Below are 21746 nucleotides of genomic sequence, written 5' to 3'. Positions count from 1 at the left end.
ATTATAAATTCACGTAATGTTACGGCTCTCAAAAATACAGTTACTTGAGTCAGTGTATTTGTTCTTATTAATTTCTATTTAATTTATACAATAGTTTCTAGAGTCCGAAATGACACGGACAAAGAACAAGAATATTCCATAATAAATTTACATTGTTTATTTTTATTATGCCATATAATATTGAAAGGTAAAATTAACCTGGAATAAACAGGTTTTCAAAAATGTATTGCATGAACGTCTAATTAGTGACTCTAGTGGCTGTAATAATTGTAGTTATGATGTCACGATTCCAAGCATCACAAAGTTGGATGTTTAAGCAACAAATATTGGGATAATCAATGTAAATATCCCTATGGCCATACACAGCGGTTGTTAGACTCCCTGATAGCCTACAGATCAGTTCTTCGGGTGGACAGAGACATTACAGAGTGAAGGTCCTCAGTACTGTTCACAGGCTAGTGTGCTTGAGGGGGCAATGAGAACAATAAAGTTTTCTTGTTATGTATTACTAAAATGGCATATTAATCATGTCAAGGGATGAGTCCCATCATTTTGGTTCTTTCTAGACAATATATCGCATTGGGGGGGGGGATCCCAGAGTATTCTGGTTAGACAGAACAGCTATAGAAAATTGCAGGATATACATAGGAATCCTTAAAAAAGCTTGAGATGCACAATAGACCAAAACTTGTCATGATGCGGAGGTCGAAAAAAGGCTATTTGGCATCTATGATTTCAACATTTGATCAAATGTATAAGGTGAAAAGTATATATGCTCCTTCTGAGAAACTAAATAATTGACAAAGGTATAAATAATAATTATAAGCATTTTCTTTGAGTTGGGTACAATTTTTTTATTACAAATAATTCAATATACAAATGCTTAAAAAAATTTAACCCACACCTTCATGTCAACCTTTCCCTCCTTGCTAAATCCATTTTGCCCACTTTTTCCCACATTTCCCTCGTTAATTTCTTTTCTCCATAACTGAGCGAGGTCCATCTGGCAAGAATTATCAAGTTGTGGAGGTCATCAGCCGTTGCATTGAATCTTTGTCTTAGTTTTACAAAATCATCTTGGATCAGCTGGGAATTTTGTTTGAAGTTAGTTATTATTTATTTCTATGGCAAGATAGAACAAGTACCTGTAGAAGATCTTCAGGTAGTTCAAAATCGGCCATGGAAGCTACTGTGAGGTACAGCCTTAGTTTCGACAGCAAGGGCTCTTGGAGATACATCAAGATGGAGTCGAAAACTTCAGTCGTTACCGAACAACTTGGATCAGGTTTTAATGATACTTTGCAATCGCTCTAAAAATAAAAAACCGTTTACACAAATATATTTTATAAAATGAAAAATAATAGTATATTTACAGGCAAAGCAGATTTTCCCTCAGATAGGATAAGTATGGGAATGTCCGTATCAAACTCGATGCTGTAATATTTAAAGTCATAGTTGATCTTTTGTTGAGATATTATATACATCATAGTTTTAAAGTTTTGCACACCTAAAATATTTTACAATTGAATCGACATATCTTATTATTATACTATTTAGGATTTCAACCTTTTTCTTCTAATTTCCCTGTTTCCAATTTTGTCTCATCGATGACTAAGTGAGTCTGGCTGCTTAGTTGAAGCAACCCTGACTCTAATCTATCTAAATCGTAGTTTTTCCTGTCATATAATAATCATTACAAAATAAGTATGAACATATTTAAATATTTAAATAATTGTCAAACCTTGGTGACATATTAGTTGTGTTCATATTTCTAAGCGTCATCGGAAACAAATAGGACTTGGGTACAAGCTTTTCCAAAACTCTGTATAAATGATGAGGGTAACTCAAACCGTTGTTCATTGGTATGTTAAATAAATTCATTGACATTTTCCCTAAGGCTAAACAGTCTTGCCTCTTATATCTAAAATTATAAAAAAGAAATTATTTAAAACCATACAAAATTTTCATTTTAAATTAAACCTCACATTCTGGCTAAGAGGTAACATATAAAAAAATCTGCTGCGAGATGATCACCTAGAAATAATTGAGAAAGTACTAAATGGAGTTCTGACCTCAAGGCTTTAGCTTCACTCAACACTTCATCTGAAAAATAATAAAAACAATACATTTGAGCAATATTAAAGCAGAATTTAGTTTTACTTCAGTTTACAAAATACCTGAATTTGTAGTTTCGGTATACAAAGGATTAGAGGTTTTTAACTCTCTGAAAGCAACAGCATGGAGCCTTGGAATATTTCTTACAGGTGGATCATCTGCATCATCTTGAGGAATTTCATTGCGGTAAGCAAAACCGACAACCTCGATTGTATCTGTAACTTTTATATTTTGTGGAATATCTTCATAAAACTGAAACAGATTGTAAAAATATTTATTTTATATTTATAAATTGAAATCAATTTGTACAAATGCTTACATGCACTATACAACTCATGTTCGTAGGATCAGGGATTGGATACGATTTTTCTGCGGGTCCGGACAATTTACTGTGGCCTCGATCTGTTCGGTACCGTTTTGAATCACTGAGAAATTGTGTAATGCATTAAAATATTTAATCTTTGTGGCAAACTATACTTACTGTTCTTCATCAGTTTCCATTGCCTCGATGTTACGCTTTTCAGGAACCAAATTGCTAGAACTTTCTGCAGGCAGAATTTTCTCTTGATTTGGATTCTAATATTGAATTAAGGCAAATATAATTCATCAAATATAAAAAATTTCCATATTCTATGAAAGGATACAAGTTGTGCCCAGTTATTCAGTCCAGGAATAGTGATGCAATAATACGGTTTTCTTTGTGCATTGACACAATTGGCCGAATCCATTATCAACTCCTCTCCTTCCTGAAAATAATAAAAATTGATAAAAACATTTCAAAATTAAACAGCAAATACAAAAATCTTACCACACAATCAAGGAAGTCAACGTATTTTCCACACCGCTGTTGAGTTTCACCCGTTGCTGTATTACGCACTTCATAAGTGGCATAAAAATAAATAGGATCTAACATGTCTTGCACCATCCCTCTAAATTTATAAATCTGCCCCTCAACAATATCCGATGGAGTTCTTATAAGTTGTATCTATTTATAACAAACAAAACAGTTAAATAAAGATTATAATGTGGCTTTTAAAATGGTAAATGCCATTTGGCATTTTTCCTATGCTTCATCCTGGTACCACCATAATTAATTGCTTGCACGATTTGTGATGAACATTGAACTATTTGCAGGTGTAACATCATACTTTTCTTCCTCTTCCAATTGCCTATATAATTTAAAACTGCTTAAATTTTTGTTCATTTGTCTCTGACAATTTATCTATTTTAGGATTTAAACTGTATTTAAATGTCAATGTGGGTTTTCTGGTTCCTTTGGCCTTTCTGGACTGCAGAAAATGAAGCATTGAGTTCACAACCTTGTCAGTTGGAGGAGCTAGACAGGTGAGTGCAGTACAACAGAGAGGCAGAGGACTTGGATAAATGAGTAGTACATGCTACCTTTATTTAGTAACATTTGAAGCAAATCAGGACTCACGAAATAATACCAGGCAATGAGTATGTAAGCAGTCCAATCTTAGCATAAGTTGGGAATAGTTGTTAATATAAGTTAAAAATAGGTGTAAGGAATTTTAAATATATGTTGGAAATAAGGACTTAAATATGACAGGTCGCCCACCTCATAGGGAACAAAGAGATATTTTCCACAAACCTGGAACTCATAGAAAACGACAGATGATCTCATTAAACCCCATTAAATAATAATGTCAAAGAGTTATTGGGTTGTCCGGAAAATAATGCAGGATTTTGGTATTAAACAAAAAAAAAGAAACTAGTTACTTTAAAGCAATGTTCTTTAATCAAAATNTGACATTCATACAAATGAGTAATCCTGTAAACGTAAACAGAATATTTTATATAGATTTTTTTTAATGAAAACTTAAAATCCTGCATTATTTTCCGGACAACCCGATATTTAATTTGGGAGGGTTGTCATAGGCACAATTCATCGACACAGGAAAAGGATTGTCAAGTAGCCACTTTCAGTCGGGGACACAACCAAGAAAGACCCAGCCATTGCAACAAGTCGAATAGAGTTGACTCTCAAGGATCCAGGGAGTTGCAGGAAAATCCTGGAAGTCACTGAAGGATGTGGAACCTGGTGTTGGCAAACATCATTTGGGGTAAGTCCTCTCGTATATAAGCTCATCCCCAGAGTAAAAATTATGGCTGACTTGCCTTGTTCCACTTTTTGTTCGTTTATTATATTATAAAGACATGCCAGTGTAACAACAAATGTTTATTGTATTTTTGAATATTCCTTACATTCCTCCCATACAAAAATCATCATCATGCACAGTTCATAATGTGTTTTCTTTGGTGGATAATTGTGTACCATTAAGTCTATCGTTAACTCGTTAAGTGTACTATTTTTATACCTTATCCCAGTTGTCGTTTATGTATTTTAGAGAGTTTTCCAGGTTGGACTTGTACGATTCAACAGTTATCTGCCACATACTTATGTATTTAAAATAAAAATCCAATACAAGTTCAAGAACAGCAGACAAAAGACTTTACGATTAACACTAAGAAGGTGTGAAGAATGAGGAAAGGTTATCAAGTTGTTACGCGGTCGGCGGGAAATTATTGGCGGGAAGGCTCTATTTATCATTTATTATTAATAATCATAAAAAAATAAAAATTCCACTTTTAGTAATTTTATTGTTATTTTTGTTTATAATTGGTTTCATTTTGTAATGATTTTACATTGACATAGCAGCTCTTTGTTACTAAAAAGAAATCTTTTAAAAAAAAATTTACTTGTTTAATACTGTTTATTTTAGTTTTTTATGTTTTATGAACAATTTTAATTATAGCTTTTGAATTTAATTAAATACATATACTGTACTAACTGAACATTGAGGCCTAATCAATGACCTTGATAATTCAGGGAGGTTATAACAACGGTCGACTGTTACAAGTAGTTGATCGTTGTTTACACAACTTCATCCCATCATCCGAAGAATTTAGATATTTCTGAATATGTACGATTTGGACGAAGGTACCTGATTTCTGTTTTGTACCCCTTCCTATCCGATATTGACTGTGTTAATTGTAGACCAGTATGAGGAAGACGAGGCCGAGGAGATATCCTCCGAGCTGTGGCAGGAGGCCTGTTGGATTGTCATAAACGCCTACTTCGACGAGAAGGGTCTCGTCAGGCAGCAGCTCGACTCTTTCGATGAGTTCATCCAGATGTCGGTTCAGAGGATCGTAGAAGATTCGCCTCAGATCGACCTCCAGGCCGAGGCGCAGCACAACACCGGTGAAGTCGAAACGCCTGTAAGCCAGTTATTGTATTTACCGAACAAAAAGTCATGCATTGTATGACTACAATGGCGGTATGCTTTATAACAGAACTTAAAGAATGCTTTTGTCAATTCAAGACGTTGCCTTATCTCACAGTAATTTCATAAAGCGAGAAACACACCTGACATAATGCAACATGATGTGACCCAATGCTACCCAATGCCTTATCGCATGATGCCCACTCCATGTGATAATCACACGGTATAGATTGCAACAGTCAGTCACAGGACAGCGAATTGGATAGCTCTGAGAAATACGTAGAATAAATGGCAGCAGTAGCGACCTGCTTGCTTTCAATGGTGAACAGTAATACTTGGGTTTATGAAGTGAACCTTCCTAGAGATATTTCTGGCGAATATCATACATTGATTTCTACATTAGAAAAGGAAGAAAATTCTGATCGTTTAAACCTGTATTTTCGGATGATGAAACCACATTTGATTATCTACATAAAGCAAGCAGCAGGTTTTACCATACTCAAATAAAACATATCAATTCATTCATATTTTTCCATTTTGACTCACCTTCCTAACAATAAGCAAGTTTGAGCTTCTGGTCAATATTGTCTATTTAAAACAAAATACTTTATACAATTGTTAACAATTATTTAAACTTATTATGGTTAATTTGTTGTTCTTTTTTTATAATTGAAGATTAATAAAATCAGGGCTAACTTGCTGGAAAAGTGTGGTATTTAGTGATCATTAATTAATGATTATTTGGAGATAGTGAGATGCAGTCTGGTATGACGTAGGATTCAGAAAAACATTTTCTTTATAGTGCCAACGTTTTGATCTTTATTGAGATCACTTTCAGGGCCTGGGATTTTTTAAACATTGTTCAAATTATACAAATGCCTGTAAGATGTAAAAATGAATGTATACAATGATAGAAATTTAAGGTTGTATTCTTTTTTAGAGAGCATCAAGTTCAGAACACACACATGTAAATCCAGTCGCAGCTAAGACAATATCATTAATCAAATTCAATGTCATTAATATACATATAACACACAAAACATATAATGCAACATATAAAACAATCATTTCATTCCAAACATTTTTACATAGTCCAATTTTTCAACAATTTGTCTCTCCTTTCCCTAATAATCCCCGTATATAATAAGAGTCACAATAACCACATGGCTACCGCAGTCCCTTTTAAGTGTATATAAAGTACCCACAAAGCCTCAATTAAAGAGATAAACTAGGAGTCAGCACCTACACTCTGTCAAAGGCTGTTTGAGGTCTAGGAATATGGCAACTGTATGTTATTTCATCATGAACTTTCTGAATCCTCACTCAATTTGGAGACTCGGTGAAAAGTCCTGCTTTAAGCCAAACTAAATGTAGGAATCAGTTTGTTTGAGATAGGTAGGAGTCTGCATCTAAATCTTTAACATCAAGTTTATAATAATGCAGTAATAAATAGCAGTATATAATTAATGCTATTCTCCGTTAATGATAATTTTATAATAAAAGTGTGTACAAGTTCAGTATTATTCAGTACAGAGGTAGATTAACCGAAAATCACTTATTAGATATGCTCAGAGAGTAGTTGTAAGACATTCCTATTGCAGGATAAATTTGACTTTTTTATGACATATTAATATGTAATATTTTGGTTTTAATTGTAAAATTTTGTTTAACGATAAAAAATTAACTGTTGTCAGCCACGATACCTTCTGAAATTTGAACAAATCTACTTGTCCAAACCGACTCATTGGGAAAAGGATGGCTCACCTTCACCCATGATGCCCAATGTCGCTAGACTTAGAAATTTGACATATTCGGCCCCTTTGTATGTCGATATAACTAAGACCATAGTGAAAGAAAATGAAGACCCAATCGAAACCCAGCATCAAAAGACTTTTATAGGTATGCTTATATTATTATTCCCAGTATGAATTGTAATATTTGTTTTATCTACATGAAATTTGTTTTTTTTTTTTTCCAGGAAAAATCCCAATCATGTTGCGATCCACATACTGTCTCCTGAATGGTTTCACTGATCGTGATCTTACTGAAGTAAGCGAGTGCCCTTTAGACCCTGGTGGCTACTTTATCATTAACGGTTCAGAAAAGGTACAATTTTAGAAAAAAAAATACATAACATTTTTTGTTTTATAAAAATTTTTCCATAGGTGTTGATCGCTCAAGAAAAAATGGCAACAAACACTGTATATGTATTCAGTATGAAAGATGGAAAATTTGCTTACAAAGCAGAGATCAGGTCTTGTTTAGAACATTCGTCAAGGCCTACATCTACTCTGTGGGTTAACATGATGGCAAGAGGAGGACAGGTAATAATTATTTTAAATTTTATTTGTTAAATATGAGCTCATGTTATGATTTATTTATTTATTTTTAAAGAGCATCAAGAAGTCTGCTATTGGTCAGCGTATTATTGCCGTGTTGCCTTATATTAGGCAAGAAATTCCAATTATGATTGTATTCAGAGCGCTCGGGTTTGTTGCCGACAGAGATATACTCGAGCATATAATTTATGATTTTGATGATCCTGAAATGATGGAGATGGTCAAGCCGTCACTCGATGAGGCCTTTGTCATCCAAGAGCAAAACGTTGCTCTCAGCTTCATTGGAACAAGAGGTGCCAGAGCGGGTATCCCAAAAGAAAAGAGAGTCAAATATGCCAGGGAAATTTTACAGAAAGAAATGCTGCCTCACGTTGGTGTCTCTGATTTCTGCGAGACCAAAAAGGCTTACTTTTTAGGGTTGGTCATAAATTTTTTTTAAACTGATTTGAAAAATGAAAAATAACAATTGACTAATTTTATATTTAATCTGGTAGCTATATGGTACATAGGCTTTTATTAGCTGCCTTGGGACGAAGAGAGTTGGATGATAGGGATCACTATGGCAACAAACGTCTTGACCTTGCTGGACCTTTGCTAGCGTTTTTGTTTAGAGGGTGCGCACAAATTAAAGATTTGTTGAAATTTATTCAATTAATTTATTGCTTTTAAATTTTACAGTTTGTTTAAAAATCTAATGAAGGAAGTAAGAATGTACGCTCAGAAATTTATCGACAGAGGGAAAGATTTCAACCTGGAACTTGCGATCAAAACCAAGATTATCACCGACGGACTCAGATATTCTTTGGCAACAGGAAATTGGGGAGATCAGAAAAAGGCCCATCAAGCCAGAGCTGGTGTTTCTCAGGTAGGCTTACAAGCATTTGTTATTCAAGATGTATTAAATTATTAAACATGTATTATTTTAGGTGTTGAACAGATTGACTTTTGCTTCCACTTTGTCCCATTTGAGACGTGTAAATTCTCCAATTGGCCGAGATGGTAAATTGGCCAAACCACGACAATTGCACAATACTCTGTGGGGTAGGTTTAATAAATGTTACTCATACTCAAATTTAAACATACATTTTCTTTAGTAGTGAAAATGAATTTTAACGTCTATTTTTTACTATTATTTATTTTGTTACAATCAGGTATGATATGCCCTGCTGAGACTCCAGAAGGTGCAGCTGTAGGGCTTGTGAAAAACCTTGCCCTTATGGCGTACATATCTGTCGGATCCCAGCCCTCCCCCATTCTTGAGTTCTTGGAAGAGTGGTCCATGGAGAACTTGGAAGAAATCGCCCCATCTGCAATTGCCGATGCTACAAAAATCTTTGTGAACGGATGTTGGGTCGGAATCCACAGGGACCCAGAACAGTTGATGGGGACCCTTCGCAAACTAAGACGTCAGATGGACATCATTGTGTCTGAAGTAAGTTCATTGAAATTGCTCTAAGGAAATTTATAAATTCAAAATAATTAATGATTATCAATTAGGTATCAATTATTCGAGATATTAGGGATCGAGAAATTAAGATTTACACTGATGCTGGTCGGATCTGTCGACCATTGCTAATTGTTGAGAAAGGATCACTTCTTCTCAAAAAAAGGCACATTGAAAATCTTAAAGAAAGGGATTACAACAATTACGGGTAAATTTTTTTTCCCTTTTATACCTGTGTTTAATATTGTTAGCTAGTCTTAATATTTTTTGTTTGTTTTATAAGATGGCAAGTGCTAGTATCAAGTGGTGTCGTTGAGTACATTGACACTTTGGAGGAAGAAACAACCATGATTGCTATTTCTCCAGAAGATTTAAGGCAAGACAAAGAGTTCGCTTATTGTAATACGTACACTCATTGTGAAATCCACCCAGCAATGATACTCGGAGTTTGCGCATCCATCATACCATTCCCTGATCACAACCAGAGCCCTAGGAATACATACCAAGTAAGTTCTTTTTTCTTTTGCATTTGAATGCGTTTGTCAATTTTGAAATATTTCAGAGTGCTATGGGAAAGCAAGCCATGGGAGTTTACATTACAAATTTTCACGTCCGGATGGACACTTTGGCCCACGTACTTTATTATCCACATAAGCCTCTTGTGACTACGAGGTCGATGGAGTACCTCAGATTTAGAGAACTCCCAGCTGGGATCAATAGCGTCGTTGCGATCGCATGCTACACGGGTTATAACCAGGAAGATTCTGTCATCTTGAATGCTTCAGCTGTGGAGCGAGGATTCTTTAGGTCGGTCTTCTTCCGTTCTTATAAAGATTCAGAATCAAAAAGGATAGGTGATCAGGAGGAACAATTCGAAAAGCCTCAACGGCAAACATGTCAAGTAGGTTTTTAAGTTCAATTTATTAAAATTATTGCATAATAGATGTCTCGTTATTTGTAATATTCTAGGGTATGAGAAATGCCATGTATGACAAGCTGGATGATGATGGAATCATCGCTCCAGGTCTCAGAGTGTCAGGTGATGATGTAGTCATTGGAAAAACGATGACTCTCCCTGAAAATGATGACGAGGTATTTTTAATTTATGTGAGAAAATGAATTCTAAAAATAAGAAAAATTATAAAATTTATTTTGTAGTTGGAAGGAACAACAAAAAAATTCACAAAAAGAGACGCTTCTACATTTCTTCGTAACTCTGAGACTGGAATTGTTGACCAAGTTATGCTGACGCTGAATGCTGAAGGATACAGGTTCTGCAAGATAAGAGTGAGGTCTGTGAGAATACCACAGATTGGTGACAAATTTGCCTCAAGGCACGGGCAAAAAGGAACTTGCGGAATCCAATACAGACAAGAAGTGAGATTAATATTTATATATTTTTTAAATAAATCAATTATAAGAAGTATTATAATATAAAATAAACAATTTTTCAATTGAATTTTATTGTTATAGGATATGCCATTTACTTGTGAAGGAATATCACCTGATATCATCATCAATCCTCATGCTATTCCATCTCGTATGACAATTGGTCACTTGATCGAGTGCCTCCAAGGCAAAGTAAGTCCTTTTTTAAAATATAATTTCAGATACTTGTACTAATGTAATTTTTGCTTAGGTTTCTTCAAACAAAGGTGAAATCGGTGATGCTACGCCTTTCAACGATGCTGTCAACGTGCAAAAAATCTCTACTCTGCTCCAGGAATACGGTTATCAGCTAAGAGGAAATGAAGTAATGTATAATGGGTTTTCCGGAAGAAAAATCAATGCCCAGATTTTTATTGGTAAGTTAAGTTTTGTAATTTTCATTGTGTCGTTTGTTCACGCTAGACTTGTTTTAGGCCCGACATATTATCAAAGGTTGAAACACATGGTGGATGACAAAATTCATTCTAGAGCAAGAGGCCCTGTGCAAATCCTCGTTCGGCAGCCTATGGAAGGAAGAGCGAGGTAATTACTCTCTATTTTTTATGTTTAATTGATGATGAACTTTATTTTAAATTTATATTTCCAACAAATTAGGGATGGTGGCTTGCGGTTTGGAGAGATGGAACGGGATTGCCAAATATCTCACGGCGCAGCTCAATTTTTGAGAGAGAGGCTTTTTGAAGTGTCCGACCCTTACAGGATCCACGTGTGTAACCTCTGCGGATTGATTGCTATTGCCAACACAAGAAACAACACCTTTGAATGCAAAGGATGCAAAAACAAAACTCAAGTAAGTCGAAAAACTTGTATTAAAACAAATTTATTCATTCCTTTATACCATACTTTTGCAATTTTGTTTTTATGGAACCAAAAAATTAACAGATTGTTTATCAGTTGCATTATTGATGGTCATTTCTATAAATTGTACGTAATTTCATTGTGATATTTCAAAATCTAAGATTAAACAGTGGCATGTACATTTTGAACCACAAATACCACAGAAAAATATAGTGGTAAAATGCCAACTACTTACTTAATTTTCTATAATTGAATTGATTAGTCGAAATGCTAAATGAAATAGTTTGCTGTTAATTTTTTAAAATTTAGTTTGTTTGGCATATTAGAGTAGATTAAATTAAAGTAGTAGTTGGTGTTTCTGGATCCTCCTCAGACTGCTGACAATCTTCCTAGTAGCTGAATCTGGTCACCCCGAGTGCAAAAAAAAAAAACAATTTCCTTCTTATTTTTCACTTGCAATATTGGTCTATTTACGACCTATGCACCACAACCAGTATTGGACTATTGTGCATCTCCATTGTTGTCTAGAATGCCCCAGTAAAGCCTAAGGCTTTTTACCAGATCCTAAAAAATTTTCAAGGACCCTTGTGTATCTTTCAGGCTTGGGCTTTTCCTCTCCCAGGTGGAAGATTGATGAACCAACAGACATTTTCCACTGTCTCGTCTTCTTCCTGGCAATATCTGCACAGGTTTATGCCACTCTGAGTGCAGTGTTCAATTAGTAATCTGACTATCATTCTAGTTCTAAAACATCTGAGATTTAGATCTATTGTTAATTTCTACAATGGTCCTTCGATGAATTTTTTCACGTACCTCTATCTGGGGCTACTTCCCTGCTATATATATTGCAGGGTGGACGAAGCTTCTTACTCTACTAAAACTGTAGTTCCAATAATTTTGACTTGTTCATCTTCCTGTTTTGATGTGTTAAATGTGCTTTTGGCTTGTTGTCATCTTCAGTGGTTGCATGTGTGGCAGACCAAAATGATAGAAAACAATCAAACTACACGTTCATCATTCCGCCTCTTACAATTAAGTTAAAAACTTAGCAATTTAAAATAAAATCTTTGTTCTTTAAGAATCAATCATTATGTAGTATTTTGGAAGAGAGAGAGAGAAAATCAATGTTGGTTCTGTAGTTTCTTTATACTACAGCCCAATTTTGATTATATTATTCCTTTTTATTTACCCAATAATTTAAACAGGCAACTAAGGATCGACATTTAAAAATATTTGAAACCCCTTTGTTTTATCCAAAACACACTGATTCAAATACAGAATTAATTTTCTTAATTAACTTGATTAAATTTTCAACTCAGTTTATCAGATTGATATTTTCAGCATTTTCTAGAAACACCTCATTGCCGATAAATCTCATGGTTCAATATCAATTTTTATCTTCATATTGTTCAAGAAATGATAACCCCTTATACATTTATCCTCACTGTTGAGCTCCCGTTAACAATTCAACAAATTAGGAAAGATTGGCAAACCAACAACTGTGTTTAGGCAATCAGGAATTTTATTAATTAAAAAAAAATTAAACTTAAAACCAAGTCTACTTTATTTATAAATTTTTTGATAAGTTTGCTTGTTTTTCTTTAGACTTCAATGCTTTTATCTTCTAGAAATATTTCACATGCGGTGTATAATTTTTGAGTTATATATTAATTTGTGAAGAATTTATTGGGTTAATCCTGTGTGACTTGTCAAATCTCTCAATTATCCCTCAAAATATTAGTATTATCCCTAGTTTTATTCCAAATTAAATAATTAATAAGATGAGAAGCAATATACTACTGGATGCTTGTACTCATCCACCAGAGTTTCCAAGGCGTAGGTCGTAATAATTCAATTGGGCCGAAGGTTGCCACTTCTGTCAGATCCATCACGTAGCTCGTCATTAAACACAATTTTTCCAGGATCAACTTACATTATACGCAATTGTCTGATAGAGGGGAAAAGGCCAATTACACTTCGTTACTTACATGCCTAGGAAATGTCGACCAATTGTCTCCCCTTGTGTATTTTCAACTGTTCTTCATCTCTGCTCTTCCGTTAAGGGACAGTAAGAAGTCTCTCCTTTCTATCAACACCCTACTAATCACTTTTTTTATTAATTGATTATACTACTTACCTATTTGATCAACTCAGTTGTTATACTTAATAGTGTTAATTTTTTTCCTTTTAATGGCAATTTTTTTTACAACTTTTACAATCAGACGACTCCTTCCCAACATTTTGGTTTTGATAGATTAGTGGATTTTGAACCTTATCTGTTTATTTATTTATTTTTTTTTGCATGCCAGTTAGTTCTTTTTGTTCAGACTACCAGTCAACGGTAAAGAAAAAAATATTTTATAAGTTTAGTTTAATTATATAATTTATTTTTTACTTAAATTTTGTGTCTTCTGTTTTGCAGATATCTCAAGTGAGGCTTCCATATGCAGCGAAACTTCTTTTCCAAGAACTGATGTCCATGAATATCGCACCGCGACTCATGGTTGTCTAAGTGTTTTATGTGATCCTTTATTTTTTTATGTTTTCTCCGTGTAATTATTATATTTTAGAGTTAATAAATGAATGGTGTTTCTTAAATTGAACAAATCGTTTATTTATTTATATTTTGATAACTTTACCACAAAACTATTTGATAGAAGCATACAAATTATATTTTACACACAAGACACAATTTTATTTATTAGCACTGCACATGTTTGTCAACTCGGACAAAGCTCCATGATGGGGCGGGTGTGTGGATTTGGCCACAAAGTTAAGCACTTGAGCAGCAGGAACGTTTCTTAAACTTCCAAATGCAATCTCCTGCGGCACTAGTACTTAGACTCATGACCACTCCATCGCTATCTTGGAACCTCGGAGGTCGGAGGTGCCTGGAAAAATAAAAAAAATATCTGATACAAGGACAAGAAATGTGTATTTTCGATAAAAGGAAATGTTCTGGATTTGATAACAATTGTAATTTAAACTTCATTTATTCATTCTTAATTTTCAGACAATATAAACAGTTAACAATAATTTCTAAAACTTGGCGGCATAGCTAAAAACTAAAAAACAAGGCTAATAGTGTTTAGTTAAAATCAGTAAAAATAGAACTATTTAGAAGTAACCTTAAAAAAAACTTTATAATTCTCTATAATAGAGTAATAGAATGTGTAATATTGCACATTGGCAATACAAGATATTTTTGCAGGAAGATAATCAGCTTCCGTGAGACTATCTTTTATACTACTATATGTCTTTATTGTTTAATATATATACAAAGTTTACAGATCGGCAGTATATATTACAGAGCAAGAAAGACGATCCTCATGGTTTAAAACCGTCTGAGGGACTATCCTTTATTTTTAAAAAAATCTGACAAAACAGTTGCAATGATTATTGATTATACTAAAGATTTAGTGAGAGATTGTTGTAAGCTTGTAAATAATTTCTTTGTTTTTGGTTCTTAAAGAAATTCTTTACTTTGAGTGTATTTCTATGATAGAGTGGTGGAAAACGCTTATCAAGAAGGATATACAGAAATGCAATATATTATTTACAATCTTATCATGATTTATTTATCACATAAATGCATAAATAAACCAGGAAACAGATTATTTTGTTCAGTGTTGAAAATTAAAAAAAAAATCAAACGAACAGTAATCATTCATCTATTGATCTATCTATATATTTACCTCCCTTTTACACTTTGATTTATTTTTATCCACACCATTGATATAACAACTAGTGCATTTCCACAGGTATATTTCTCTCTCTCTCCATCCCTCCCTCTCTCTCTCTCTCTCTCTCTCTCTCTCTCTCTCTCTCTCTCTCTCCCTTTCTTACTCTCTCTCTCTCTCTCACACACCCTCTCTCTCTTTTCTCACTACCTATCTACTATAGATATGTATATTATGTATACTATACTATATATATGTTTGTTTTTTAATGTTTCTATCTTTTTCAACTCATTCTGTTGTATCTCTAAATATCTATTAATATATCAATCTGTTAATCCATTTATCTATATCTATCTTCCTCTCACATATACTCTGTTTCATCTTTTTTTACGCCAGTGATGAATTGATGAAAAAAATATTCTACTGAATTTGAAAAGATATAGATCGATATCTCTCTCTCTACATCTCTCTTTCTCTCTCTCTCTCTCTCTCTCCTCTCTCTCTCTCTCTCTCTCTCTCTCTCTCTCTTTCTCTCTCTCTCTCCCCTCACACACTCATTTACACTCTCTCTTTCGGTATCAACTCGTGCATTCTGATATTTTATATTAGTATTATTTATATTTCACTCAAAACGTGATATAATGATAAGACACACTTGTCATATTCATATAAATATGGGAAGCTTTTTTTAGATCTTTTATAATTTTTTCTTTTGTCTTTCTTTTTTGTCTTTTTTTAATGGCAGGCAATTGTTTCTAGTTTAAAAATTTAAGATGGGGTTTGTAAATGTGAGTGGGCATGGCTCGTTTTAGGTGATGTGTTCTCGTCAGCCCATTTGACTTCTGACCTCCGCTCTCCATCTCTGATCTTTATGACCTCGGAACGTTGAGTAAAGTGATTAGAATTTCTTTTAAAATATAAAACTAGCGAGTTTCAAACGGTCTACGAGTCGATTCATACCCGGGAGACCGTATAGTGTTGAAAAATTATCTACTTAAACGATAACGGAAGCATGCTTTTATCTAGCCACTATCCACTTTTTTCGGGGTCTTAGGAAGATAAAATGACGTTTAAACAAGGGTCCTGTCTATAAAAATACTCAGCGATTCTATTTACCAAAAGTCCTATCAACTTATAAATAAAATCGTCAACTTGGAAATACTAATTAATAGTAATTTCAATACTTGAGATGTAATTTTCTCGGCAGGAAACGAGCCTATATTTAATTACGTAGCACGGTCCAGCGATTTAAATGAGTTTATCTTATTTTATTACAGATCAATCTCGATCGACAAAACTGTTCATTGGTTAGGATTTAATTGTAGATTTTAAAAAAATTCTAATCATGGACAGTAGCTTGAAGTTGTCAGTCATCTTAGAGAAGATCTAGGTTGTTTTAATTATCTGTCAGTCGATTTATGATTAAATCTTAAACGCTTCGTTCATAATAGATCATATTTCAATGATTACTATGATTAGAGCCAAATGGTTAGTCAGGCATAGTTTTTTAAAGAGAGCGATCGGCCTATTTTTTACTGTTTCTTTGTCCATATGTGATCTTTGATTGGTCTATAGTCTATATTGCCAGTCTTATTTTTAACGCCCTGTAGCATAGGTGATGGTATTTTTCTTTTTCAGACGAGGTAAAAAGAAATAAGCGTAAGTTTAAATCATCACATTGATTTAACTCACATTTAAGTCATAAAGCGCATGCAGCCCTGATGAATTGTAATTGCAAGTCTTCCCCTCCAGACTGGCGAAGGTCTATTATTAATTCGCCCACTTCCTCATTCGGCGTACTGAGTAATCTAAAGCTTCCTCGTCGCACAACCGGCCTTGCAATTGCACCATTTGTCTAAAACACTAAAAAAGAGAAGAAAAAAAACCTAGACAAGGGAAAAATCGTACCCAGGCATGGCCACTTTTGAACAGGGCGTTGCCATATTTGTTAAGAACCACTTCGGACAGAGTTTACTTTATGTGGATCGTGATTTTGAAGAAACAAGGCCGCTTCGCGAGTTCAAACAATCGGACGTTTGTTCGTGAGGAAAAAAATTGTCTGCTCCCTGGAGAAGGGTCAGTATCGAGTAGAAGGAACAAGCACTTCTTGTTTGTCCTACGTTAAAAAAACGTAAGTTTCTCAAAGAAAGAAATATAATCACGAATAAAATTTCACGAGGTTTTACCACCCAAATAACTTAACATAATCTGTATAACAGTCAATGTAAATAAGAGCCAAACATGAAAAAGTCGGTAATTAAAGTCTCCAAGCTCATCTCTTTCTTGCTCGAAACATCCGCGTAAATAGTATCTACAAGAAATTCTCAAATAAAGTACATCATCATCTTTGTATTATTACAAAATTTTGGCATTTGAAATAACAAGATGAAATATTCAAAAGTCAAATCTTTATCAGGTCTCATCAAACGTTTTGCATTTTTGTACATATTTTCCCACTAAGTTTTTTTCTCTATGAAACATTGTTTGTAAACATGTATGCCAAGAACATATATAAAAAAAACTGATTTTAAAGAAAATTTTTTGAGACTCATTAAACAATATTCTGTAACGCTTGCTACCATGGCGACTTATTCTAAGAAAAATTTATCGAAAGAAAACTAAATTGTAAGTAGTAAATTTTGATAATTAGCAATGGAACTTAACTACTTAAGTCTTATTAATAGAAATCCTCATATTGATCAAGTTGTCTTAAGATATTCACGTGTTTTTTTAAGGCAATAACAACCAACTATAAAATCTATAATTCTGACCATTTCCAAAAGTGTTTCCTGGACATTTTTGATGTACGATTTACGAATTTCTAAGCTGAATGTTGGCCAGTCGTAGGAAAAATATCAAGAATGTTGGTTTAAAATGTGTCCGATTGAGTAGTTTTAGCAAAAATTTTAGACTTCCACCCTCCAAATCTTTAAATTTAAGCCTGTAAACGGGACATTAATCAGATCATCTATACAAAAAAGGTGTGTCGCCAAATTGACAATGAAGTTTTTAGTCTTACTTTTTAACATTTCTATTAAAGTAGAAAATTGCCGCCAAAGAGTGTCAAAGAAATACATTTTTTCTTCGTGGGCTGTTTCCCTTTACAACGAAACTCATTGTTGTTATTGTTTTTATTGTTATTGTATTGTATTTGTTAATAATAATAATTAATAAATACAAATTAAATTAATCAATAAATGCTGTTTCTGGTATAAGTGTTGAGGAGAAGAAATTGTTTCTGCTATGGACCAGAAATACACAGTTGTGGTGTGACCAAGTTAATTTGTACGATCTTTACCATAAGCATTTTTATTATATATTTAAATAAATTATATTAACAATGTTCATCTTGGTAGACCCACAGATCAGTGAAAAATCATTCACATTTTATGTCATCCAGATTGATGAATTTTCCAATGAATCATCAATCGACCAGTCAGGACGGTTTTCTTTTCAAATCGACCAAAATTTTTCATCGTTGATAATCTACATTTCGATCTGGAAAAAAGGGGATCAGAAGAATTTAAATCCGTCTCATCTTGGCCATGTTGTGAACGGAAACATCAGGGGACAGGCTGGTGAATTTTCGACAGAACCATCAATCAGTTCTAGGAAAAATTCCGAGAATCTTTGCTTGAAATCTGCCCAATGAAGTGGTTTTAGGAAAATTTTAGACCTGGACCATTTTAAACTTTAAAAGCCTGCAAGCATGAAAGCATATCATATCCATACAAAAAGCATACAACCCTAATTAACACATTAATTAAAAAAGTAGAAAAATGACTTAAAATAGCGTCAGGAATTTTTTTCCTTCGCAGGCTGTTGCTCTTTAAAATGTAAATAGCAATGAATAAACTTAATGTTTAATGACTTAGAACGGGGAAAATTTTAAAATTTTACGTCGCCCAGGCGGATGAATCTTCCATTGAATCATCAATCCTGTTCTAGGAAAAGTCTATAGAATGTTTATGTAAAATGTGCCCAATTAAATGGTTTTATGAAAATTTTAGATTTGGGCTCTTTACAACATTGCATTTCAGCATATAAGTTAGAAATTAAGCATACCAGATCTACACAAAAATCACATAACAATTTTTTAACCCTTTAATTTAAAAAAGTAGAAAAATGTCTTCAAATAGTGTCAGGAAACAATATTGTTCCCTTTTGTTTATTTTTAAAATGACATATGTTGTTAATAATTATAAAATAGAAAATTAATTATTAATTAATGTTTCCAATATAACCTTTGGGAGAAAAAAATTCTCCAGTGGAACATTTTGATGTCTTGACGAGCAAGTGACAACCTTTGTTACGTAACTTACTAAATAAAATACATTATTTGTATATAAATATCAAAATAGATTGAATTTTGATCAATGAATATACAATGGACGGACGGTTAAAGCAGTTGTCAAGTTTTAACGATTTCGAACAGAGAATATCATTCACATTTTACTTCATCCAGGATGATGAATCTTCGAACCAGTCAGAAGAGGTTTTCAGTTCAAATTGACCAAAATTCAATCTCCGTTTCGATCCGGAAAAAAAGATGGGAATCAGAAGAATTTAAATCCCTCTCATCTTCGACATGTTGTGAAAAGAAACATCTTTGGGGAGAAGAACCGAGTGAATTATTAGCAAAGGGTCATTGAATCAAAACGGGAATCGGGTCACTGTATATTTTCGCTTTAATTCCTCAGTCATGTTTGATTTTATGGCATTCATTGGGAAGATACAATAGCGCTGATTACCACTGATGATGTACTGTTGAAAATTTAGAACTAAAAACCAAGAATCGGACGTTGCCTTAAAAACCTCAGTGAGTACATCACTAATATGTATATTTTAATATAAAAAATAAATTGGAATTTTTTAAAATAATTCTTTCTATAAGCCAAATTGTTTTATGCATAGTTATAATTGATAAAAACTTGAAACGAATAGGACGTGATGTATGTAAATTTAACTATGTTGTTTACATACATAGCTGAAAAGAATTTGGATCTAAAAGTTTATAAGTTTTATTAAAACCTAATCGAAGTTATAAGACTTAAAACCCAAGAAACTATATAGACTTAAGCATTATTTTTTAACAAGCAAGATTAATTAAGTTAAATTGCAAATAATGATGCTTTATTGAATTATTAAAAAGCGAAAAAACTTGACCCTATTTTAATTTTAAACTTTACCACGATTTTGTTTATGTATTTTAAGTCAGTTCAAAAATTTTATCTTGCTAATTTTATAAGGATCTCTGAGCTTGGAGAACTTCTAAATAGGCTGACGAGTTAATAGGGGTTTAATGTTCCTGTAATTATCTATTGTAATTTTTTTTTCAAAAAAATTGTTCACACATTGACGAAAGACTTGTTTATTTATGGAATAGAGCGATTATTTAGTAATAAGTGTTTCCGTTCGAAAATTTCGGCTTTTTAATTCTATTTAAATCTACAATGTTCAGAAGAATCCCTTTGTAAATGTCTAAATTTGAACAATAAAAGTGGACGTTTTGATCTAGGAAAATGAAACTTCGCTATGGGTTTGACTGGAAAAGACAAAAAAACCCTAAGAACCTCTGTGTTTTTATTGTAAGCTGCGCTTTTCCACAGCCTTTTATTCGACAGTTACTGTTTAATTTTCTTATTTTCAAAAAAAAAAAAAAAATCAGCCGTGAAAAATTGGCAACGAAAGGTTGAAAATATACAAGTACTTAATACGATTTTGTTTTGTTTTTCTCGCCAAAGCCAATGATGTTCAAACGAGCAGGAATAAAAATGGTAAAGATCTAAAACAAAATAGCTATTTTCTGTCTAGAAAAAAATTAGAATATAAATGTTTTACAAATAAATATGCAAAAAGCTAAAACTGATTTTTTTTCTTAATTATAAATTGAATTCATAATGATCGAAATGTGGGTCATTTAAAAGGCACAATTCCTTACTGTTTATTTAATAAATAATTAATTAAGGCTTTTTTCTTTTCTTCTGTTCGTAATGTGCTAAATGAAATTAGCAGATTTAAAAAATATGAACCGACCTATTGTTTTTTTTAAAAGTGTATATAAAATTTTCGTGTTTTGTATATGTCATCTCACCTTAAGAAATCAGTAATTTTTCAGGTTCCTAGTTCGTTAAGGGATAGACGAAAATGACGAAAAAAGTGTAAATCAGGCACCTTCCTTTGTGTCAAATTGTCCACTGGAATCCACAACGAAAACACTTTTCTCTCGGGTCGCAGAGGTGGAACTCGCGGGAACACAACTCGTGCCAGCAGTTATTTGAAGGCGTTGCTTACCTGTTGCTGGTCGGAGGGAGCGTCCGGAGGGCAGCCGGTGCGGGAGACGACTGAGGGCATGGAGTCGGTTTAACTAGCTTAATATACGTCAGTTAAAAAACCTAAGAGCAATTTACATTGGAGGGAAGAGGTCATTTAAGCAATGGCCGGTCCCCCTTGGTTGTACAGTCTGTTCAACTGGCAACTCGTTTTATTCCACCCACCCGCATTCTGTCAACATGTGCTTCACGCCTCCGGGCACGTTGATCACGAACTGTCTCATCCTTAATGGCCAAAAATCAAAATCACACAAAAAATAACCCTTGGAACTAAAAATAAAAAAAAAACCGAAAAAATTAACGTGTGTTGTTCCAATAAGTCGATTTTGCAAATTAGATTA

The 21746-nt window shown here is 33.5% G+C and overlaps 2 protein-coding genes and 1 long non-coding RNA gene across 3 annotated transcripts; 1 reads left to right on the top strand and 2 right to left on the bottom strand.

Annotated features, from left to right (window-relative positions):
* Positions 1 to 833: 833 nt before the first annotated feature.
* LOC106670569 (mini-chromosome maintenance complex-binding protein) lies at positions 834 to 4632 on the bottom strand. The gene is made up of 12 exons (XM_014401040.2): positions 4455 to 4632; positions 2924 to 3100; positions 2760 to 2861; positions 2597 to 2691; positions 2435 to 2540; positions 2178 to 2367; positions 1986 to 2103; positions 1742 to 1921; positions 1567 to 1676; positions 1374 to 1507; positions 1146 to 1310; positions 834 to 1086 (listed from the first exon to the last, which is right to left on the bottom strand). The coding sequence occupies exons 1-12, from the start codon at positions 4530 to 4532 to the stop codon at positions 907 to 909; spliced, it is 1635 nt and encodes a 544-aa protein (XP_014256526.1). The 5' UTR covers positions 4533 to 4632; the 3' UTR covers positions 834 to 906.
* Positions 4633 to 4965: 333 nt separating this feature from the next.
* Positions 4966 to 13991, top strand: LOC106669097 (DNA-directed RNA polymerase II subunit RPB2). Its single transcript, XM_014398372.2, has 20 exons — positions 4966 to 5077; positions 5135 to 5358; positions 7058 to 7262; positions 7342 to 7469; positions 7529 to 7687; positions 7758 to 8119; positions 8197 to 8316; positions 8381 to 8567; positions 8629 to 8743; positions 8854 to 9134; positions 9200 to 9354; positions 9430 to 9652; positions 9709 to 10047; positions 10116 to 10238; positions 10305 to 10523; positions 10620 to 10727; positions 10786 to 10951; positions 11009 to 11117; positions 11190 to 11385; positions 13816 to 13991. Exons 1-20 carry the CDS (start codon positions 5059 to 5061, stop codon positions 13903 to 13905), a joined length of 3528 nt encoding a protein of 1175 aa, XP_014253858.1. The 5' UTR covers positions 4966 to 5058; the 3' UTR covers positions 13906 to 13991.
* A 9-nt stretch (positions 13992 to 14000) lies between these two features.
* On the bottom strand, positions 14001 to 21646 carry LOC106669106. The gene is made up of 2 exons (XR_001340871.2): positions 21168 to 21646; positions 14001 to 14284 (listed from the first exon to the last, which is right to left on the bottom strand). It is a non-coding gene; the product is annotated as an uncharacterized LOC106669106 (long non-coding RNA).
* Between the last annotated feature and the right edge of the window lie 100 nt (positions 21647 to 21746).

The sequence above is a fragment of the Cimex lectularius genome, unplaced genomic scaffold (assembly GCF_000648675.2).
Source record: "Cimex lectularius strain Harlan isolate CLEC.00 unplaced genomic scaffold, Clec_2.1 scaffold209, whole genome shotgun sequence".
NCBI lineage: Eukaryota > Metazoa > Arthropoda > Insecta > Hemiptera > Cimicidae > Cimex > Cimex lectularius.
This window is presented reverse-complemented; position numbering and strand designations above follow the sequence as displayed.